At 44.1% G+C, this 24,499-nt stretch overlaps 1 protein-coding gene across 2 annotated transcripts in view; it reads left to right on the forward strand.

The window, feature by feature from the left end:
• The window catches only part of GAS6 (growth arrest specific 6), a 62,797-nt gene that overhangs the window by 36,283 nt on the left and 2,015 nt on the right, over nucleotides 1–24,499 (forward strand). For both annotated transcript variants that reach the window (XM_090021669.1, XM_090021678.1), the window contains exons 8-14: nucleotides 980–1,101; nucleotides 1,651–1,769; nucleotides 2,183–2,372; nucleotides 11,313–11,477; nucleotides 15,648–15,816; nucleotides 18,209–18,381; nucleotides 19,240–19,468. In XM_090021669.1, coding sequence (XP_089877795.1) covers nucleotides 980–1,101; nucleotides 1,651–1,769; nucleotides 2,183–2,372; nucleotides 11,313–11,477; nucleotides 15,648–15,816; nucleotides 18,209–18,381; nucleotides 19,240–19,468 — 1,167 coding nt within the window. The remainder of the gene's footprint in view (nucleotides 1–979; nucleotides 1,102–1,650; nucleotides 1,770–2,182; nucleotides 2,373–11,312; nucleotides 11,478–15,647; nucleotides 15,817–18,208; nucleotides 18,382–19,239; nucleotides 19,469–24,499) is intronic.

Below are 24,499 nucleotides of genomic sequence, written 5' to 3' on the forward strand. Positions count from 1 at the left end.
AAGTGTTTGTCTAACCTAGAGGTGGGCAAAATATGGCCTTTGGGCCGGATCTGTCCCACAAAAGGATTTTGTCCAGCCTGCAGTGGGTCCCTCAGTCCTGCCTGGCCCTGCCATGGGGGGGCAGCCCAGATCATGGTGTATGCAGTTGGTCCTGCTGCCCCTAGGCACACAGCAGGTCTGAGGCAATGTGGTGGCCACGTTTGCTTCCGGCAGCCCTAGCAGCGCCAGCTTTTTCCAGGTGCCACTGCCATCAGACCTGGCCCAGCTGCCTAGGCACCCCAGTTCATTTGCCCTGCACCCACAGCCGGGGGTGGGACGTGCAGCTGGGTCGATGGGATGGGGCTGCAGGCAGGTGGGGAGTCTTGTTCAAGAGTGGGATGAGTGGGTGGGGCCAGAACTGTGGGACAATGCCAGTATAGGGCCAGGGCCCAGGGCAAAGCTGCGATCCATCTCCTGCACACATCCCTGCATCCACAGACAGGGGGTGTCACCATGCTGTCACCGCCCTAAGATCCTGGCCCCACCTGCTCATCCTGCTCCTGGATGCTGCTCCCCACCGACCCACAGCCTCATCCCATCCACCTGGCTCACCCACCTCTCCTGCTCCCAGAAGCTGCTCCCCACCTGCCCATAGCACGATCCTAGCCACCCAGCTGAGCATGGAGCAGAACCACTTAGGGAGTTTTGGTGATCTGGAGAGTGCAGTGTGGTGGGGTTAGGGGGGAGATGATGCTGACCTGGCCCATGACAGCTCAGCAAAACTCCCTAAGTGGCCCTCAGGCTGAAATAATTGCCCCACCCCTTGCGAACCAATACCTAAAATTTCTGAGGATAGAAATGTACAGCCTCACTCAATAGGAGAGAACAGTGCTCTAGAAGGACAAAAGTAGTATATACTTTCTGGGCTCTGTTATAAAAAGTAGTAATAACAACAGCTGGTAATTGTCTTCTCCCCCCTCACCTTCTTGGTGATGTACAGATGTGAATGAATGCGAACTGAAATTCTGTGAGCAGACGTGTGTCAATTTTCCAGGAAGTTATACCTGTCACTGTGATGGCAGAGGGGGAGTTAAGCTTTCCCAGGACATGAACACTTGTGAGGTACGTTAGCTTGCATTTTCATAAGTGGGAAAAAGGCATATTTTAAATGACTATTAAGAGTTTTGAAATGATGATATTTGAGCTAATATCCAATCCTAGTGCTAAGCTCACTTGAGTTGGGCAAAAGGATACTGTAAGAAGCCAGTATCTTTCCCAAACAGGGTGCCTTTTTGGGATGGGGTTTTCTTATGGTTAGTGTGCTTGGTGTGCTGTCCCCTTTCCAGAAGAGGATGGCAGTAAGAGCATTGTCTGTCCTGCTTAGCTGTAGGCTGCACCTGCCTGAAATGCAACTAATTTTATTTTGTTGTAGAAATAATATGCTTCCACTGGAAGCTGGTGGAAGGGATTAAGTATGGGCGTTCTTGTGACTAAGATTAGTGTATTTTGAGAGCATGTCTACTTTTGGAGTATAATAATTAAAGTATCCTGTTCACCAACTACATGCAAATCATCAGTGTTGAAGAGCAGAAGAAAGCAAATACTGCTTAGTCTTTTCTTCTTGCCTTCATGTGTGAACAGATACTTAAACTATCAATGTTTTGATTATAGGATATTGTACCCTGTGTGTCTTTTGCTGTTGCAAAAAGTGTTAAGTCTTTGTACCTGGGGAGAATGTTCAGCGGAACCCCCGTTATAAGGCTGCGCTTTAAAAGGAAACAACCGACAAGGTGAGAATAAACTTAAGAGAGCTGAAGACTCTTCCCCCTTCCATGTGTGCATGTAATTAAACAGCCATTTAAGATTAAGATTGTTCATGTTTTTCTGAATCTTTTATCATAACCGGGAATCTTAATTAAGGTTCAGAGACTTATTATGCTAGGCACTATACAAACAAGTAACCAAGAAGGCATTCCTACCCCCAGAGATCTTAGGTTAATCTCTCAAATATGGCCAGTCTTTAATTCCTGTCTCCATATTATTATAGCCTCCATAGTTTAACTTTTTAGAATTGAGTTAAAAGCTGCTACTTTTTAACAGTGGTCCTTAACAGTAGTCTGTATTGATGCTATCTTTATGGAAAGCACACAGGTTTTTGATCTCTGCATAACTGTAATTTGTTTCTTGACACCCATGTGGTCAGACTTGTGGCTGAGTTCGACTTTAGAACCTTTGATCCTGAAGGTATCCTTTTCTTTGCTGGAGGCCATCAAGACAGCACATGGATAGTCTTGGGTGTGCGCAAAGGGCGGTTAGAACTGCAGCTGAAGTACAATGGCATAGGTCGTGTGACCAGTAGCGGACCAGTTATCAACCATGGCATGTGGCAAACGGTGAGTATAGGCTGCTTGTTCTCACAAATGTCATTCTTACATCGTTTGTTTTTTGTGGGTTATGTAGTCAGCCTTTTTTGGTTTCTTTGCAATGGTTGACAGGATACTAACTGGAGGTATTTATTATTGGGTAGGCAGTGCCTCAGTGTTTAACATGCATTTGCATTTTCTATTTAAAGCTGGAAGTGTGCTGTTTCTTCTACAGGCGGCTGATTTTTCTGCACTTGGACAGAACTTTTGCTTTCCCCTCTGCAATTACTGATCTAGGACAGAGTGCACAGCTTCCTTGCTGTTGCAGACCTCTATTGCTATCAGCACCTCACTGACATGGTGCTGAGAAGGCAGGTCTTTATTTCATAACTAATTTTAAAGTTTCTTTTAAAAAAGAAAATTGAAGTAAGAGCAGTATTTCTGCTCTGGAATGCCAGTGCAGCAATAAACCAGATCCTGAAGCAGGGAAGAGGTGTAGGAGGGAACTGAAGGAGCATAAGAAATATTATTCCTTCTTGGTGAAGGTGCAGCATATGTATTTTAAACCCATTCCACACCTAGGGCCAAGTGGCAGAGTTAGAGCTAGCTACCTTTTCATCTTCCTATTCCCCCACAAAGTCTTGAGGCTGGTTCATCCCCTCAGCTAATTAGAATAGCTCTGATAGTTGTGGGGCCTGATATGTAGCTGGCTTTATCATTGGCCCCAGATGATCTTCAGCTCACTTTTCTGGACGGTTTTAAGTTTTTCTTACTCCACTGAAGTAGCACAAAGGATATTTTATCAGAGAATGAGGCTGAGCCCTGTGACTTTGTCCTTTTTAAACTATAGTGTGTGTTTTAAAATGGTCTATTTCTCCCATAAGTATACAGTAAAAGCTGCCTTAACTGGCACCTTATAAGCTGGCGTAAGCTTGTAAGGTAAAAGCAAAACCGGAAGTGCCCACTGTGGCACTTCCGGTTTCACTGAGCCCAGCCCACCTCTCTGTCCTGTGGGGCCCACAGGAGGGTCGGTGATGCAGTGGGAGGGTCGGCGATGTGATGGCAGGGGCAGTGATGCAAAAACACCTGTTCAGGCCTCTCAATTAACCGGCGTATTTTGTTATCTGGCACCCCGCATTCTTCATGGGTGCCAGATAAAGCTTTTTCTGTACTAGAAAATAGAGGTGCACCAATACATATTGGTGGTCTGATATTGGAACAGCACCGATATAAAGAAAATTGAGTGCATTGAAAATCGGCCTGATGTGGCCAATAATTTGGCTGATAAATGCCTGTGTGTGCACATAGCCACAGCACAGTGCACAGGCAGCGAGGAGCACAGACCAGCAGCTTAGAGAGCTGTGTGCAGCTCATAAGTCTGTTGTGGTAGCAGGGGAGGGGGGAAGGAAGGTGCGTGGGGGGGAGCAGTTCAGTGCCCCCCATAATAAGGGAGGGAGTGGGGCTGGGCAGGGCAGGGTGCAGAACAGAGCCGCAGCTTGTCTGGAGGGTGTCATTCACAGTGGCGGGAGCCACCCCCATGCATACCCCAGGAGGTCATGGGGAGGGAGATGTGTGCCCCTGGATCTGGACGGAGCAGGGTGGGCTGCAGCTGTAGGCTGGGGTGGGGGGCTGTGCCGGGCTCTTTCTGGTAGGGGAGACTTCTGCCCTCGGGCGGCAGTGGTGCTGGGAGGAGGGGTTATGGGGGGCTACGGTGAAATTTGGTGTGGCTGCAGCCCCCCCATAGCCCCGTTCCCAGCGCTGCCACTACCTGCCCCAAGCTCAGCGTGGCCCAGTCCCCTACCCTGCTGGGAAGAGCCCAGTGTGGCCCTCGGCCCCAGCCCACAGCTGCAGCCCACCCTGCCCCACCCCACGCAGCTCCAGGGACACGGCCCCCCATGCCCTCCCAGTGTGTGCACAGTGGAAGGAGCTGCTCCTCCTCCCTGTGCCCCCCCAGTGGGGCAGCACCTATCTCAGCCCCACTCCCTCCTTCACTGCGGGGGGTGTTGATCTGCCCCCTCTTTCTACCACAGCAGACTTACCACCTAGATGCAGTTTTATTGGAAATCAGATCGGTATCAGCCAATATGCCTCCTTAAAAATCGGCTATTGGTATCAGCCCCCAAAATCTCTGGGAGTGCACCCCTAATTTTCAGTCTCTGGAGATGACACAATAGATCTTTTCAGCTGTTCAAACAACTTTTCAACTGTTCAGACATCTCTTTAACTGTTCACCTTCACATTCCTCACCCATTCCATTTTCACTACTTCCTCCACAACTTTCCATTTATTCTTTTTACTTTCCTTTTCTCCGTTTTCCCTCTCTTTGCCCACTCCCTTCTCTGATTTCAACATTTTTCCTCTTCTACCATATAAAACCTCTGGAAGCCCTTTTCTTACAAACTTTCCCTTATAATTTTGGATTTTAAAAACATAAAACATATAAATCTATATGCAAATAAAGTAGCCTTAGGAGCTAACTTAGCACATGCTTATTCTTTCCCATGTTTTATTGACTTACATATTGCTTCAGTTTCCTTTTGTCTGACACTTTAAGATTGTAAGCTCTCAGATGCAATGATCATATTTTAACTGGCTCCATTCTTTAAACACTAATGCAAGTGCTTCTTTTAAGTATTGGCTTCAACAGGACTCCTCATGCTACCAGTTAAGTGTGTGCATAAATACCTATATAACTGGGGCCAAAGGATCAGACGCAGCACCATGTAAGTCAGTGGGACCTCACCTAATGAGTTAAAGATCAGGTCCTAAACTTGCCTGGTACAATGGTCCTGGGTCCTGACTGAAGTGTAGTTTGATAGTCCAATGGTAAATAATCCCTTTCAGCAGATGAAGGAACAGACAGCAAATCCCTTCCCCAGGGAAAAAAATAAGTTTTTGCCAGCAGAAGCCTCTCTTACCTCTTGGGGGGCTTGCATTATTTGTGTAGGTCTTAGGACAGTAGTTCTCAACATGTTTAGGCTCAGGGCACCCCTCCTTTGGCTCAAGGTACCCCTCGAAATGTGTTGCAGGATCTTGATTGAGAGTCATTGCTTTAGGACATTGACAAGATTTTAGACCACACCAGAACTTTTGCAGCCCCTGCCTCAGTAAATATGCATACCTGGATTTGTGAAGCTCTGTGCTTTAGCCAGCTGTTCCCAATGTCAGAGACTCTTCTTAACATGTACAGCTGCTGTTATTGAAGCGTAATGCAGAATAAGCAGAGTGGCCCATGTGAGTTAATAGTGATAGAAAATGCATATGCCAGACTGTTTGCTTGTTTTGCAGTTCAAGGTGGAAAATAGGTGTTTTGTGAAGGTTTCAGGGTTAAGTTTTCCCAGTGATACTTATAAACTAAATAAAATCACCAAAATGCACCACTGAATGTCATAGCTGAAAGTTAAAAGGCTGTCAGAATAGATTAATTTTTAGCCTTCTAACCCCACTAGTCTCTCTTAATTTGCTTTGTTTGATTCTGTTGATTCATTTTCCAGAAAAAAATACATGGGTGCCTGTGAATGTACCAGACTTCTGCATTAGAATGCAAAACTCCTTGCCCCTATACCAATAATAATTAATAAAAACACTTATGACCATGTAGCCGTTATCTTTTCCATCTAAAGACCTCACAGCATGCTATAGGCATCAACTAGTAAATCTGTATGCCATTCTCGAGAAGTCTGTAGACTATTTCACTGGTTGTTGAAGTGCTCCAGCTTATGCAATGCAGTATAGCCATTGGTTGCTTTTATGGTCTGCAGCAGTTATGTTCTGGAACACCATATCCATTTGAAACTGCCTATGGGAGAAAGGTTAAGTGGGCAGAATGTAATTGCCTCAAATGCAGTGTGTGAAATGTGTGCCTGTGATCCACAAGCAGTTTCATGACCATGGGTGGCTACAGAGCTGAGGCTGCTGGTCTTGTTAATGCTTAAGAAAAGTTTTCTAATGTGAGGTTTGGGCATTTAACAGTTCCAGTGCTGACCAGAGGGTGCATAACATGGACACTGGCACAGCAAACTTTTTCTTCCTTGCATGGAGAAATCATTTTAATGTGTGGGTGGGACTTCAGCCTCCCTTCTTGTTCACTTCTGGGTTCTGTATAGTCTTGCTGCTGGCAAAGGTGCTATTTGGTGTGCGGTGGTGGTGTTTGTTTGTTTTGAAAGTCCACTATACACCTATTTCCTAGGAAATGGTCTGAGGGCAGGTCTGTATTGTGGTCACCAGTGACTGCAGTGCGTGGCAGAGACAGCTGAGCTTGCTTTGAAGTAGCTGGCTTGGATCTAGCTACACAGCTCAGCATAAGCTAGCTTTGCCTCTTAGGCTGCTACCATGCATAGACCACTGTGGAAGCCTATGATAGCTAGTTTAAAGTGAGATTTAGACATGCTTACATTACAAGGTAGTCACTTCAACAACGTTGTAGGTAAAGCATGAGAAAAACATAGCCTACTGTATACAGTAAAGCAGTGGTTGGTAAGGTTTGGGTTAGATCAACCTGGCTTGGGTCTGAAGTAGACTAATACTTCTGGCCTTGTTGCAGCCACCGTTGATGCTTCTCCTGGCTGCCTGCCCCCCCTTTTTGGGTGAAGCTGTCCCCTTACCCACTGCTTGTGTGGTGCAGGTGGGTGGCAGGGAGGAGTGGCGGCAAGGTGCCAAGTGCCCAGTATTGTGAGCAGGATGTTACCACTCTCTGCAGTAGGGCACAGAGCAACCATTGGTGTTCAGTCATTCCTAACTTAGTTTGGATTGGACCTTGTGATTTAAAATAAATTCTTGGTATTCTATTAGAAACATTGAGTGGCTGAGGGTCTTTACAGGGATGTCATAATTTCTGCCCTAAGTTCTCAACTCAAAGATGTCCTTTTAAATCTGCTGCAAACAGGATCCTCCACAGCCATGACAGATGGGGAAAGATTTTTTTTCTTGATTATCCAAACATCTTTCTTCATTAAAGATATATTTGGGGAGGTAGGGGAATGGGGGGACAGGGTTGGTATTCCCAGACATTTTAGAAGCCTCACTGCCTTGTCACAGGTTTTCTTTCTTCTACTGTAGCATTATTTTCCTTCTTCCCATTAACCAGAAGACCTCCCACTTCCATATCACGGGTTTGTAAGCTTGACATCCCTTGGGTACATTAGTTATCTAAGACATCTGCACCAATGTCCCCTCAGGGTTATGGTATCCTGGAGTTCCAAATACTTTAATAACTAGTCCAGGAACATTTTTTGAAGTCCTGTTCTCCTAATCCTGAAGGGCTGTTGTATACAACTTTTTCTCTCTCTTTTTTTTTTTTTTTTTGCATTCCCTTGAATTCTTATCCAGTGAGGTTGGCCACTATGTTCTTCATTGCTATGTTGTGGATCACCAGTCATTGCAGATATTGTAAGGAATGCAGTGCACTAAGAGCTGCTTGTATCCTCAGCATTATGATAACAGCTGCAGGACTGTTCCTTGTCAGACCCTCCCTCTGGACCCCTCAGGCATTCTCTACAAGGGGAGGATTTATCCCTTAAATCATATTTGTAGAGAAGTTATGGTATAAAGTAGACAAAAGCCACTTCAGATATTTATAAATCAATGGTCCTGGTTGTCGTATATCATGAGCTAGGTTAGAAGTATTAGTAAATATGCCAAACAGTTGTCAGCGTATATGAAAATCATAGGCAATGCTGGAAGATTGGAAAAAGCAATGTGATAACATTTTAAAAAGAGCTACATTACTTTACAGTGAACATTACAATCTTTGGTGTATTTGCTTTCAGAACCATTGACCCAGTTTTTCAGATAGGGCCTTAGGACAAAGGGCACTCAGGCAGTCTGTTACAGGATGGAAAACAAGCTCTGCTCTCTAGATCTCCGCACATGAGCTCCTAAGCATTGGACACATTTTCCAAATTTTTAATCTGAAATCCACATCAGAGCCAAAAATCACTTTTTTTGAAACATCTTTGAAGGCTTTGAGATGCACGACAAATAGAACCAAGGAGGTGATCATTCCCCTCTATGCGGCATTGGTCAGACTACAGTTGGAATACTGCATCCAGTTCTGGGCGCTATACTTTAAGAAGGATGTGGATAGCCTCAAGAGAGTCCAGAGGAGGGCCACTTGTATGGTTAAGAATTTACAGGCCAAGGCCTGTGAGAAGAGACTAAGGGACCTGGACCTCTTCAGCCTCCAAAAAAGAAGGCTGAGAGGTGATCTTGTGGCCACCTACAAATTCATTAGCAGGGAGCAGCAAAGAACCAGAGATGCTCTGTTCACCAAGGCACCTCTTGGGGTAATAAGGAACAATGGTCACAAACTGGCAGAGAGAGCAGATTTAGGCTAGACATCAGGAAAAACTTCTTCACAGTGAGGGTGGCCAAAACTTGGAATGGGCTTCCAAGGGAGATGGTGCTCTCTCCTACCTTGTGGGTCTTAAGGGGAGGTTGGATAGGCATCTGGCTGGGGTCATATGACCTCAGCACCCTTTCCTGCCCAGGCAGGGGGTCGGACTCAACGATCTGTTGAGGTCCCTTCCGACCGTAGCATCTATGAATCTGAGTCTCCAGAGACAACTGGTAATGGGAATGAACCTGTGGAAAGGAGAAGTTTGGATAGGTAAATGTGCTTGCTCTTTTTTAAACACACAAACTTACAAATGAGTAGCAGTGGGGAATGTAAGATTTGTCATGTGATGTGTTTGGCTCTTAATTAGACATTGATGCAATGTTACCTAAATTCCACCTCTGCAAAAATGAGTTCAAATTACTTTGGCTATAAATGCTATCTCAGTGAAAACTACCTGGAGGAGTACCGGAAAAGCAAACAGGTATTTGCTGTGCAAACAGTGCACTGAGTTGCACTGAGTTGCTGTCGAGTCCAGTATTAACAGTAGTTGTAGTTTGCTTCTTTTTCATGGTTCATTACATCTCTAATGCAGTTCAGAAACAATATTCAATTAGCCGTGTTTGGAGAATAGTGATGAAAACAAATACCAAGGAGAACTTGAGCTGTTTAAAAGTGTGGGTAAATATAAGAAACAGTTTCGGGTGAGAAAATGCAAAGCTGCTCAGTGGTTGGGGGAACCTGGAAAACAGCAGTGCCAACAGTGATAGGGCTTGGTGTGAGGTCTTGCTACTTCTAGAAAAAAACACAAAATCTTCCCTGTGCTCTACCTTGAGATTGGGCTACTTGTCCCCCCTGCAGAAGAAACTGCCAAGACCCACAGGATCTATCAGGTTTCGGGGGGGATTGCTCAGAGGCTAAGCTAACTTGCACAGATGCCCTTCAACTCTCTAGGGCCTTTTCTTTTCTTTGTAACTCCTGGGCAGCATATTTTTAAACCCCTTATTTGTCTGTTGGTATCCCCCTCCCCATGCACACAAAGATGGAAAGGCTTTTGGTATTTGGGGGTAAATTTCCAGAATCATGTAAGTAAATTTCCAGAATCATATAGGGTGCTAAGTCCCAAGATCCTTTGACATTTAGGTTCCTGAATTAGGCATTTCAGAATTCAAGGCTGAGTCACTCCTCAAAATAGGACTGAGGAGAGTAAAGGAGCAATTTACAGTAGGGTCAAAGGAGGTTGGGCTTGACTGCATGTTGTTTGCTTCTTGGTAACATTCTTATCCCGTGATAAATATTTTATGTCGATAACCTGAGTTGTTTATGCATCATTGAGAAGTTTATCCTTAAACATAAAATTTGACGTGCCTGTACTTCACAGGATTCCAGGTTCCAGACCAGACCAGTAGGATCAACTTAACCTGTTAACTTGCAATGCACTGTGTACATGCCTGTGTGTATAGTCTAGATGGAAATGTAGAGCAAGGGAGCTGAGCTCTTTCCTGCTCTGTGTAGGTGTTAAAATCCTCTGGTATGTCTTCAGAGAGCAACATTTACCTTAGGTCTTTGGGTGCAATTTATCTGAGCCACTGTTTTTGTGCAGTATGGTATGCATTTGTTTTGTGCCTCCCTTCCCTTTCCAGAGGTGGCTGTATTTCAGTGCTACCAACTGTATTTGTGCCTTGGTTTTGCAGTGAACATATGCAGGCAGACCACTGGGCCTACTTGAACCCCCAGGAAAGTTTATTTGGTCCTTTTGTGTCAGTGCAGGAATCTACCTGGACATCTCTATTTTTAAGGCTCCTTCCTGTCTCTCTGAGATGACAAGTGCTGTATAAAAATACAGTTTTTTTTGTGTGCTGTCTCAGTTATGAACCTTTATTTCTTTTGTTCTTTGCTAACTGTCAAATTCAAAGATGGAATGTATTCATGGTCTGAAATCATCTGTGTTATCCACTATTTACTGGTGCAACAGCAGACAACCCCTTATCTGGCCTTCAGCTTTTCCTTTATGGCTGCAATAGGAAGATGAAAATAATTTAAAAACTTGTTATTCCACTTAAAACCCATGTAGAGGTTTACATTCCAAACATTATAAAAACATGAAGTAATTGTCAAGAGACTGTCTTCTCTTTCTTTTGCAATCCTAGCTTCAACTTGGAATGAGTAGACTTTCTTTTAGACTAACTTCTATTCGGACCCTGGAGAGAAGACCAGCAGACTCACCCTGTGCCTGAAGAAGGGTGCCTGTTTCTGAAAGCTTGCAAAGAACATTTTTTTCAACTTTTAGTTGGTCTAATAAAAGATACCACATTTACTTAAATAACCTTGTCTGCCTGTGTCCTTAGACCAAGACAGCTACAACCAAAATCCCTGAAACATGGGTAGAATTTCTTTTGTGCTTAAGGTGGGTGGACTTTGGTGTCATGACTGCTCCATCTGCTTGCCTGCACCAAAACTTCCCTTATCAAAGGACAACATAAAATAGATCCCAAAAAGTTCATGAAATAGGCTTGAGAGAGGAGATGATTTCCTATCTTGTGAGTTCTGTTGCTTGTGTTTGTATTGTATATGACTTCTCAGTAGTTAAATCTTTCCACTGCAGAATATTCTCATTGATAATTTTGTTTCTCCAGATCTCTGTTGAAGAACTGGAAAGAAGCTTAGTTATAAAGGTCAACAAAGATGCAGTTATGAAAATAGCAGTTTCAGGGGATTTGTTTACTTTTGACAAAGGATTGTATCAGCTGAACTTAACAGTCGGAGGCCTTCCTTTCAAAACTAAAGACCTTATTCAGCCTGTAAGTACTTTTACTCATCACTTCAATTGGTACAGATTGTGTTATGGGCCTGTTTTTGGCTTCACTTAAAACAAGTTAACTCTATCGACCTTTGTGGAGTGAGGTCCGGCTAAGTGAGAGGGTAATTGAGCTTGGTGTGTGTTTGGAGCCTGGGAACAATGCAGGTGGAGGTTTCCTTCCCTGCAGTGTGTTTTAATGTTTGTATTCCGTACATACGGTGCCAGACTCTTATTACGAATTACTTCTAACATCTATTTTTAGTAGAGAGCTCCAACTGTGCTAGTATGGGCTGTTTCTCAGCATGTAAAAAAGGGCTTTTTAGTGACTCAAAGGTTATTTTTATTAGTATTTTTTGCCTTCTGTGAAAGTCAGCCTCAAGGAAGAAGTCTAAAAACTAAAGGCACTCCTTGGAATAGTTTGGCTGAGGCATGAAACTAATTTTGGAAGACTCTACAGTAACTTACCCAAAATTTCCATGGAAGCTGTTGGTAGAAGGAGGTTTATAGACCCCAGGGGAGGTGCACCTAGGCCAAGGGTTAGTGAGGAACTAGTTAGGGAACTTCTGGAAGGTCTGGATGTATTCAAATCAGCTGGTCCGGACGATCTCCACCCTACAGTACTGAGGGAATTAGCTGAGGTCATTGCAGGACCCCTGGCACAGCTTATGAGAACTCGTGGTGCTCTAGTGTGGTGTCAGAGGACTGGAAGAGGGCCAGTGTGGTTTCCATCTTCAAAAAGGGGAAGAAGGAGAACCTGGGAAACTGTAGGCCAGTTAGTCTTACCTCAATCCTGGGCAAGCTTTTTGAGAAAATTATTCTGGCGCATATCCACGAGGGACCAGCAGGGAGATTATGCTTAGCGGCAATCAACACGGGTTCATTAGTGGCAGGTCCTGTCAGACAAACCTGGTGGCCTTCTACGACCAGATCACCAAATCCTTAGGTGCAGGGGTAGCAGTAGACATAGTCTTCCTGGACTTTCGGAAGGCCTTCGACAGTGTCTCTCACCCCATTCTCATTAAGAAACTGGGGGACTGTGGTGTTGACACCCACACAGTCAAGTGAGTCGCTAACTGGCTGGAGGGCCGCACCCAAACAGTGGTGGTGGATGGGTCATTTTCAACTTGGAGGATGTGGGCAATGGGGTCCTGCAGGGCTCGGTCCTCGGGCCTGCACTGTTCAACATCTTCATCAGTGACTTGGACAAGGGGGTAAATAGCACCCTGTTCAAATATGCTGTGGAATAAGATGTGGGGGGACGTGGTCATGCTAGAAGGGAGGAATAGGCTGCAATCAGACCTAGACAAGTTACAGGGGTGGGCGGATGAGAATAGGATGGGATTCAACACCGACAAGTGCAAAGTGATGCACCTGGGGAGGAACAACTGGCACCATACCTACAAGCTGGGAAACTCCCTTTTCGTCAGTACAGAGGCAGAAAAGGATCTTGGAGTCATCATTGATGCCAAGATGAACATGGGCCGGCAGTGTGGGGATGCAGTCAGGAAGGCCAACTGCACCTTGTCATGCATCCACAGATGCATCTCAAGCAGGTCCAAGGAGGTGATACTCCCCCTCTATGCAGCACTGGTCAGGCCGCAGCTGCATCGTTTTGGGCGCTGCACTTCAAGAGGGATGTGGACAACATGGAGAGGGTCCAGAGGAGGGCCACTCGGATGATCGGGGCAGCAGGGCAGACCTTACGAGGAGAGGCTATGGGACATGAACCTGTTCAGCCTCCACAAGAGAAGGCTGAGGGGGGATCTAGTTGCCTATTACAAACTAGTCATAGGGGACCAGCAGGCACTGGGGAAGTCCCTGTTCCCCCATGCACTACCAGGAGTGACCAGGAATAATGGTCACAAGCTGGCAGAGTGTAGATTTAGGCTAAATATCAGGAGGCGCTACTTCATGGTCAGGGCGGCTAGGATCTGGATCCGACTTCCAAGTGAAGTGGTGCTGGCTCCTACCCTGGGGGTCTTTAAGAGGAGGCTAGATGTACACCTTGCTGGGGTCATTTGACCCCAGTACTCTTTCCTGCCATGGCAGGGGGCTGGACTCGATGATCTGCTCAGGTCCCTTCTGACCCTACAAACTATGAAACTATGTTCAAATACGTATGCTCAATCCCATTGTATAGCCAAGGGGGTGGGGAGAGGATGGGGATGAAAGACAACACAAAAATAGCTATTGCCACTTTTGCCCAGAATCCGAGAGCTGCATTGTTATGTCTCTGGTTTAGCGTCTTTTTTTGATCCCCCACCAAAGATAGAGCAGGCCCCTGGCAACAAGAGTTCGGCTTATTACTTTTAAATAAAGTGACAACCCTATGGCTCCACAACTTTGAATACAGCCATGTCAGGAGGCCTTTTGTCTCCACAGTAGCTAAATACAGACAGCCAAAAAGCCCGAGGCTAAATTGATTCACTCTTTGCAGGTTAGTCGAAGCTGCAGAGATTCAACTGAGAAACAGCTAGACACATTTACGTTTGACTCGGGAAATGCAGCCACATGCCTGCAGTGGCTCAGGCCATAAGCCAGGGGCACTAGAGTATGCCTCTCTGGCATGTAGCTGCATGGGCTGTGTGTTTTCTTCCTCTTCCTGCTGCCCCTGAGGTCTCTGGTATTTGCAGTCCAGAATCACAGCAGCAGGACTCTGCAGGGTTGCTCATCACTTCCTCTTTCTGCTTCTAGGTGCCTCTGGGATTTGTAATCTACAGTCACAGCCAGAAATAAGTTTTAGTAAGTTTAGCAGCAGGGCAGTTCTGTACTCAGGGGAAGGTGGGTTTAACCCCGCTCCCTGGCCCCAGACCCCAGTTGGGGTTTGCCTGGGGGAGGAGGGGTAGTCCCGGCTTCCTCTCTCCCTCAACCCTTCTTTGATGGAGCAGACATCACAGCCCATGGGTGGAAAACATGCTGGGGGTCTGTGATTTCACTTGAACAGGAAGGGGTCTGGGGCAGAAGTTTCATAAACCAGTTTGACTGAACTCGGTGAAATCTGATACTTTGTTCAACCAGGTTTATCTTAAACCAGTTTTAGCTATTTTTAAATTGGTTTATGTGCACTGAGCTTCTGTTCTGTTGCAGGTTTAAATGAGTTTCTGTTGACTTAAATTGGTTTATGTGTAACTTCTGTCCCTAGCAAGTAAGTCTTTCAGGGTAGGGCTACATGTTGCCCTGTGGTGATGTCGCGATGCACTACATTGCTGTATGGTATCCTATGGTAATGTAGCGATCATGTGGGTCTACACATGATTGGCAGCTACATCACCATAGTAGCACACTTCCCTGGTAAAGCGCACCGCTATAGCACCGTAATGGCGAAATCTAACCATGTGCAGTGTGTACCATGCAGTAACTACCTGTACTGCACTGTGCTTTAGTAATTCCAAAAGGAAGTATTAATGCATGGCAACGTGTAGACATGGCCTCAGTGTGATAACTAGTCTGAATATATTAAGCTAGAATGTAGTGTTGTCAGGAGATTGGAGTTTTTATCCTGACTGTGACACTTATTATCCCAAATTAACTGAGGATGCAGGCCATTTATTCATGAGGTGGTTCACTTGGAATTATGCATTATGAGTCCAAAGAAATTAACTTCCCAGCCTGTAGGATGAACTCTTTGAGCATAATGATCCAACCAGTGAACTTGTCAGCCTGTAGAAATGGATATCAAAGTCAGCATGGTGGATTTAGGCCTGTATAAGCCAGACCTCTGCAATGCATTGAGATTCAGTGAATTCAGGGGAGCTGTTTTTGGGCACAGATGTCTGTTTCTGTGGGTGCCATTGTAGGATTTGGGCCTTAGCCTGCTTTAATGAGATTGCACATTGGTAACAGGACAAGATGTTTGACTATTAGGGTGGTCAAGCATTGAATCAGGCTACCTAAATAAGTTGTGAATCTCCATCCCTGGAAGTTTTCAAGAGCAGGTTAGACAGACCCTTGGCTGGGATGGTTTAATCAGAGACGATTCTGCCTTGAGCAGGTGGCTGGACTAGATGACCCCATGAGGTTCCTTCCAGCCCTACTTTCCTATGATCTGAGGATTATTTTCTGCCTGATTGACATGATAACATTGCTTTATCTTGTGGGCTCCTCTGTGCACCTGATTTTCTCTTGTAATGGAATAAGAGTTCAAGGCTGAAGTATTTCATTATCTTACTAGATAAACCCTCGGCTGGATGGCTGTATACGGGGATGGAACTGGTTGAATGGTGAGGATACTACTATCCAAGAAACAATAAAGATGAATAAGAAGATGCAGTGCTTTTCAGTGGCAGGACGAGGATCCTTCTACCTGGGCAGTGGTTTTGCTCTATTTAATTTTAGTTACAGTAAGTGTTCCTTGTGTTTTTAAGTTACTGTCATGCTCTGATCTCCATACTTTTATTTTTACAGAACTAACAATTTAAAAAATATATGTATTCCCATATTGTCAAGGAAGGATGAGTGGTTTTCATTTTGTTTATTCTGTTTTGTATGTTGCTTTTTTTTTTTAAAGATCTATTTACTGAAATTACTTACATGGGGAGGGAAAATCATTAGCTGTGTGCTGAAAAAGTAAAGTGGTTGAAAAAAGCCTTTCCCCAGTTAAGAAGTCTAGCAGCTGTAGAGAGCAAATGAACAGCTGAATTTGTAGTTCATGGAAATAGGCAGACAGGCTTCTTTGGGTAGATGTGATATCTTTTATTAGACCAACAGAATAGTTGGAAAAATTGTTCTTCGCAAGCTTTCAGGCACAGAGAGAGTCTGCTGGTGAATTGTATGCTGTCTTGAGTAGAATAGAAGCCAATATGCAAAATGCAGGTCTGAGAAAATGCAAATACGTGGCAGTGAGGATCAGAGGGATGGGAGACAATAGGCGTGAGACAGGTTTGGGGGGGAAGTTATAATATGCCATATTATAACCTCCCTGCCATCTGATAACCCCAGGGAACCTGTCTGCATTTTACCAGCTACATTCTTCTATCACCAGTTCAACATTCCCCCTTTCCCCTGTACCCCACACCTGTCTCACACCTATTGTCCCTCTGATCCTTACTGCCACACATTTGCATTTTCCCAGACCTGCATTTTTTATATTGGCTCCTATTTTACCCAAGAGAGCACACAGTTCACCAGCAAACTCTCTCTATGCCTGAAGAAAGGTATTTGTGCCCGGAAGCTTGCAAAGAACAATTTTCCAACTATTTTGTTGATCTAATAAAAGATATCACATCTACCCAAAGAACCTTGTTTTCCCATGTCCTTAGACCAACATGGCTATAACCAACAACCCTAGCTCATGGAAAGGAAGGTCTAAATTACACTGGATAATACCCAACATCATATGGGAAACTCTGGTTTAAGTTCCCTCTGAGTGCATTTGACAATGCATTTCATCTTTAATGCATAATCCTCTTCACTACTATTTCCATTGTGGCTTCTCTGATACACATTTTTGTGTTTAGCATGTTGAGATTATAGCAAGCAGAACATTTTCAGTACCTGACATGAAATACCCAATTTTATCTTGGACCTAAATGATATTTATGGCATTTGAATATGGTTGCTTTGTTGGTGATAAGTGATAGTGTGAACAGCACCATAAGGTGGGCAAAATTTGGCCTGCATTTTGTATTAACTTGTTCCAGCCCATTCTTCGGTCTATTAATTTAGCAGTTTGAAGGATAGTTTAGTCTTTGTTCTAGAGTCTTCTGTTTATCCATGTAATCAGCTTTGTCAGGTTTTGAAATCTTTATAAATGCCAGTGGTCTATTTTAGTCTTGTGTACACATTCTCTTCTTCTTAAACCTTCTGTGCAGCATTATGTGGATTTTCCTCTGCTTTTGTAAATTAGAGAACATCTTATCAGGTGACAGTCATCCTGTTTAGTTAGGTGCAAGAGCTACAAAATCGAGCCTGGTATTGGAAATATCAATGAGAGAAACCTTCCAACTGAGATGTATCCTCAGCACTTACATATTTATATTATTTTATAATAAACGGTTAACTTTGTTTCTGCTTTAATAGCAGCAAACTACATAAAGAAGTAATTTATCCTGTTTACAGCTGCAGTAAAGCAGAATCATTTATGGCATTGCTCAGGCAGGTCAGGAAAACAAAGTTGGCATTTTCTTTGTAGCCAATATAATTTTTGATCTCTAAAGGTGCTGCATTAGTAGGAAAGATGGCAACAAAATCTGCTTTTGTAGTCATCGGGAGACAAAACTTGTGAACTAGAAGCACTTCAGAACATTCAAAAACCTTTGATTGGCTGGTGATTAGGTAATGTTCAATGTGTGCTGTTTATAGCCCTTCAGTTTAGTTTTGATACTTTTGTGAAAGTGATCTGTTTCTTCTGGGTCAGATTTGGAAGCAAATCCTTCAATCATTGTGTGATATTGAAGTTGGATATAAAATTGCATGCCCTGTCTCATAGGAGCTCTAATAATGTAATGGATTGACAGTCCTTGGCAACTGAATCTTTCTTCTCGATTAAAAAGCTCAACCCTGACTTTTGGCATTCTGAAAAGCTGCAGCTTTCTCTGTGGAGAGTAATAAGGCAGAGCTCTTACTTTTTTCCTTTTTGTGTTCAGACACTTTTGATTTTTCCTCTGACTAAAAGGAATACAGCAAGCTGTCCATAAGCTCAGCTATCCATTCTGTCTTTGAGACAAGAATCACCTCATCTGCCAGTTGTTGAGCACTCATTCTATTTTTTGACATGTGTCTTTTTGTCTGTAGTGCAACCACCTGCTGGAAATGAAACTGAACGGAATTGGAAAATACAAGTAAATGCCATAATTCGGCCAGCAACAGACACTGGTGTGCTTTTTGCTTTGGTTAGTGCAGAAGAATCAGTCCCTTTATCATTGGCACTGATTGACTATCACTCCACAAAGAAACTTAAACAACAGGTACAAACTTTAAGCATCTTCCAGTGTAAACACAAAAGAATCCCCAAGTGTATGCCTGCCATTCATTCTGTGCAGTCATTTGAACTCACCAATTTGCAATTTTGGACACAAAACAAGTGCCTGGTTATCGTGGGAATTCTGCTTTTTGTAGGTGTACATTTAAGGGCAGGATAGCACTCTTTGCAAGTTTGGCCTTTGTAAAAGACACTGTATTGCTGGGAATAACGTCACACAGACAATATCTGTACAACCTTTTCAGTCTGAGCCACTGTCCCATTTTATCGTGCTTGTCTGTCTGAATTAAACTGTAGATTTCTGTTGACAAAGCAACTGAATTCTCAGTTGAGTTTGAGCCTGACCTTTTCATTTCAGTAGTAACAGTATAACCCCATGGCTGCTGTGTCATCAAGGAAGTGACCTAGGTGTAATTCCAGGGCATCTGCAAAATGCCAGGAACGCTTCTAGTGAAATATATACAATGTAATCAGTTATATTTATGACATAGGACTAGATTTTGCTATCTTGTTTGCATAAAGTAGGAGTAATTCCACCAGAGTCAGCGAGCTGACTTCTTTCTTCTTTCAGCAGTGCAAATGTTAAAGATATGCTCCCTTTAGGGTTCCTTTTAAACGGTCAAGGTGATTTAAAGTCATCTTAGGATAAATGAGAATCAGACCCCTGTTGGAAAACAAGGCAAAAGTTGTGCATGCTCAGAGTGTGACCTTCAGAAATACTCATATGATGATGAAAACCTTCCTATAAAGGCCCACAGAAAGGATTAATTTGAACCTAGAAAAGTATAAATCATGTTTTAGCTTTTGTGTGTGCCTTTACTCATTGCAGTCTTCTTCTCCTCAGTTCATCATCTTGGCCATGGAGACAACAGTTGTGTCCAGACTGGCAATAAATGTATGTGATGACAAGGAGCACTTGGTGGATGTCTCCATCAATAAGTATCAACTGTCATTTGCTGTGGATGGGATTGCAGGAGAGAGTGAATTCAGCCATTCCCAGCTAGAGGACAGTCTGACTGTCTTGGAGAGCTATCTGCAGTCATCTGTGAAGACATACGTGGGAGGACTGCCAGGTGACTATCCAGTCCTGTAATGTGAAATGCAGGTTCTAATGAAAATAAGAGTGTGTGGTCAGGAGGGCAGTCAGCATGTTCATTAGAGCTTGGGGTCATGCTTTCCATTTCTGCCTGAGTGAATCTTGTGCAAGGTGGGCATGTGACATTGATCTGTTTGGGTTTTTGATGTGTAGTCTTCTTTGAATGACTTTCCCAACCCCCATGGAAGAAAGGAAAGAACAAAACAAATAGGAATCTCAGGGATTCTTCAGTCAGCAGATGGGAGTGACCCCTCCAAAGGAAGCTGAGAATAGGGCTGCTGTAAGCCTGACAAAATATGTGGAAATTAGTACCTCAAACTCACTGAGCACTGAATTACCAGGTGGAAGGGCTGTCTGCTTTTTTTATCCAATAGCTCAGTGTCTAGAATGTTTAGCCAGGACTTGCTTAGCTTAGGACCTAGAAGACTTGGGTTCAATTCCCTCTTCTCCTGACACAATTGAAGCCTACATTTCACAACTGTTAGGAGAGCACTTTAACCACCAGGCCTGTTGGAGCTGTTGCTCTTCACCTAGAATAATTATTTGTTGGCCTAAGCAAAAGAGTGAACACAAAACATGGCTTTTGAGAGGGGAGACCTGGTTTCCAGTCCTTGTTCCACCAAATAACTAATTCAGTACAACCCAGATTGTTGGCATTCAGTGGCTTCAGCCTGCTTGGTTCATAGTAGGCTGACCAGTTCAGGGCCTTACTTCAAAGAGCACTGCTTCTCCAGTCAGTGGGAGCTCATCAACCCACACTCATGGCTATTTGCTGAGCTTTCACGAGCTTTTATTTTAGTAGGGCAGTGATTCTTAACTGGGTTGCTGGGGCACTTTGGGATGTGAAATCTTGCAAGTTATGAGGAGATATGTGAAGAGATAAGTGCAGCCTCAGGCTCAGGCTTCTCCCTGCCTGGGCACTGCCCTGTTCTGCCCCTACTGCCTGGCCCCTCTGCAAGGAGGTAAACACTGTAATAAATAAATTGTTTTATATAGTGGGGTGCCATTCAATTTACAAAAGTTATGGGGGGATACCTTGAGTCTAAAAAGGCTATGAACCACTACTGTAGATTGTAAGGACCTTAACCCTGCAAAGTATCTGGGTTCTACTGCATATTCTTATGCATTGTGTAGGGAGACTGGGTACCTAACCCAGGGTTGTGCTTATGGGAGCCAGGCATCTCACACTTTGGAACCACAGCACTTAAGCACTGTAGCGTCTACTCACCTCTGAGTTTGTCTCTGAGGCAAAGCAGTGCAATACCTAGACATGCACCTTGCTTGCTCCCCACATGCTAACTCCTAAACCAGAAGTAGTGTGGTGTTGTGTGTGCCCCAGTATGCTCTAGCACTCAGCAGAGTTGGCTACATTACTTTTGATTTGGGAGCTAGTGGGTGTAGTAAGCTTATGTCTAAGCACAGCATTGCCTTGAACCATATAAACATTTCCTTTTTGGATCTAGCCAAAAACACTAGAATGTGTCACCAGAATTTTTGAGGATCTCAGTCCCTTTGTCTCCACAGCCTTGTAGGCTGACTTGTAGTTCCACATAGACCAATGATACTCATGTCTGTCTGTCATGTGGGTGACACACTGATGGTGATCTCACGTTTCTTAGGCCATGTACAGACATTCAGTTCCATGTGGGAGAGTTGCTGCTCCCCCAGGAGAAATCATAAGTGTAAGATGTTCAGGATTTTTCTCCCAGAACAAAAATGGCTGCTCCAGGAGAAAAATAGCCTGGGAATAACCAGGGTTAAATGATGATCAGGAGAGTTTTTCCTGTGAGAACGAACGTCTGTACTCACAGCAGTCTTCCAGCATCCCAGGGCCTCCAGGTACATTTTTCTACCAGGAGAACAAACCCAGAAGAATTCTTTCAGATCATTTGAATATGTGTATGCTGCCTTAGATTGCCTAGTTTCAGGGAATCAGCGCACTGGTTCTGAAGCTTTTCTGCTGGTGAGTTCTAACAGAGAACAGACCAAGTGCTGTTTGTGTGAAGTTACCAGCCAAAGCGCATCAAAAAGGCTGCAACAACTTTTAGACAAGAAAACCACAGGGTCCTTTGAGGGAGGTCACTTTGCTTCTCTGTTCAAAACCTGACTGAGCAAGGTTTTCCTGACTGAGTTGTGGGTTGTTTCTCATTCTAGCTGAACTGGTTTACCATCCCTCTTATGGGGAATGCAAATAAGGAAGCAGTTGTCTCTCTCTATAATAGTACCTGCTACGTGCATTACAAACAGCAAGGCAGAATCCTGCCTTTACTTGTTCTAAGCCACACCTGGTAGGGAGGAAGAAGTTGGAGCAGTGCTGGCCTTATGTAGGTGCTTGAGTAATCAAACCAGAACAGCACAGCTGCTGGGATAGTATGTGGTGATGCTGTGCACTTTCTGCTGCTCCTAGAACAACCAATATGGACTCTTCCAGAGCTCATGTTGCACACACATTTATGCCTCAGACTAGCTACACCAAAAGATGGGGCCAATGCTTTTTTCAACACTCATGTATTGACAAGGACACAGGCCGGTTGCCAAGCCTAGTATTTTGGGAGTGCCGCATAGAAATCCCAGCCTGCTGTTGTCAAGAAAGAGGTACCTCTCTTCTCTCTTCCTATGAATGCAAGAGAGCATAGGGATGCTTCCAGAATAGTTAGAAAGTCTCTGGGTGCATCATGGCTGTGCTGTTGCACTAATGTGTGCTAGAATTAGTTTACTGCACATTAATGTCACTTAAAAGGCACACACTGGTGCTACTGTGCAGTAGTGCCAGTTACTGCACCCTTAGTACCTGTTATTACAGGTACTAAACTTAATGCACAGTAACCACAGTGCATTAATACATCTGTAGATGTGCCCTCTGACACATGCCTGCTGTAATTCAGAAATAAATGTTTATTCTGTAGCTCTCTAGAGCAGCATATTGTTATCTATTAGTACTGAGCATAGTGTACTTTTATTAAGTTTTTATTGCATTATTTACTAGGCCTGCGTGAAGCAGCTAGTATTTGCCTCGGATTTGGATTCAGCCGATTCGGGGGACAGTGATTCTATTTGGTGATTCAAATCACTGTCCCGAATCAATTTGGCTGAATCAAACAGGCCCCATCCCCTGTCTGCTTTCCCTGTCCCTTCAATGGTTGCCCCACCCAGCCCATGTCCCGGCACTTAAAAAAAAGCCCAGCACTCACCAGCTCCTTCCAGGTTGTGGGGGGGGCAATCCCCACCATCCCACGCTGCATGTGGGGGCTCTGCCCTGAGCCCCCAGAGACCCCAACAGCTGCTGCACCAGCCAGCGAGTGCAGGGCTTTTTTTGTTGTTGTTGTGTCGGGATGCTGGGGCCAGGTAGGGCAGCCATTGACAGGACTGGGAGAGCAGGCGGGGGGTGCTCAAGGGGGATGGGGGAGCAGGCAGGGGATGGGGCCTGGCGGGGGTCCCCCCATGGTCCACTCCTCCACCCCCCCCGCCCCCTACTTACCAGCACAGAGCCCAGGTCCAGCTCCCTGTGGCAGTGAGCAGGGACTGCCCGAATCTCTGATTTTTTTCTGAATCAGTTCGGAGGCTTCAAATTGATTTGGACCTTTTACTTGGTCTTCTGATTCGATTTGGAGATTTGGCTGCTGAATTGGGCCAAATCTCCTTTTGAATCGAATCAGCAACCGAAGCTTCACGCAGCCTTAGTTTTTATATTTGCTGTGGCTAGTCAAAACTTTGGGTGGGGGAAAATAGGATATAAATGTGAGGCTGAGACAGTTTTCCTGCTTCCCCCACCAAAGGGGAATCCTCTCATCCTCCCTTCAGTTTTCCTGGAAACTTGGAAATTTTGACTAGCTGTTTAGCTCACTGAAACATTAGGAGTGTTGGGGGGCCAAGGGGTGCACAGGCACTGGGGGAGTTCTCAATCAAAATTGCTATGAATGTTGTACTCCAAATTTGGAAATTTTGTACCAACTCTAATGTACCAGTGTGTTATCAACACTGGAAACGAGGTCTCTTTTCACACTATGTGAGTGACATCTCTGCTTTTTTCTATTTCATGGATTTCCAGACCATGCACTCAGTGGTCTTTAGTCTGTGGAAGGTCATAAAGAAGCTCAACATCATAACATGTGGAATGTTTTTCTTTCTTTGCAGAAGAACACTCTCTATATTGCATACTGTGCACTAGCACAAATGCCTCTTCTCTTAATAGAGCTTTGTAGCATCAGAAGCACTTGATATTTGTATTTAAATGGTATCATTTTAATAGTGCTGAACAGTTTGAAGGGTAGTTGCACAAGATGGAAATTCTTGGAGATCTCCTTTTTAGTTAAGCCAAGATCATTATGGTAAAGAAACCATTTTGGCAGAAGTCTCTTAAAATTGCGCTGTGTCAACTTTGTCTACTTTGACTTTTGTAGCTATATTGCACATTGGATTGACTTTGAGTAGCTCATCAAGATTAAGTGACTCCTTTCATTTTTATGAGCTGATCTGCTTATCAACAAGAACTTCTGCAAGTGTGTCTGTTTTGTTGGGTCCATTGACTAGAATCCTTACATTTGAATTGTCTGGATTTACCTTTAATAATCTGAAGTCATACGTCCAGTACTATATATGTACTATTAATGTTACAGGTATGGAGGAAAAAGCTAGGGTTCTAAGAGGAAAAGGATTAAAAAATTATATTGACTATAATAATGTTCAATAAAGCTGATTCTCCTGTATATTTTGCTGCATTCTGTATTCCCAGAAATGTTATGCAACCAGATTTATCCTGTTTCTATCCAGCATACAGACCAAAATGCTTACATGAGATTCTGAATATTTTAGATTCTTAAAATTTTTCTGATGTGCATCCATTCTGATGCGAAATGAGAATTCAGATACACTGATAGGTTTGCTGAGGTGTAAAGACAATGCAATGAAGTTTACGTAACATCTTAGAACTCCTTGCACCCTTCAGGTAATCTGCTTTTGCCATGCCTACACTTTCTATAAACGCACTTCCACATGGCATATGGATCTT

Source organism: Crocodylus siamensis, chromosome 1 (assembly GCF_052110815.1).
Source record: "Crocodylus siamensis isolate JL-2025a chromosome 1, ASM5211081v1, whole genome shotgun sequence".
In the NCBI taxonomy this organism is placed as follows: domain Eukaryota; kingdom Metazoa; phylum Chordata; order Crocodylia; family Crocodylidae; genus Crocodylus; species Crocodylus siamensis.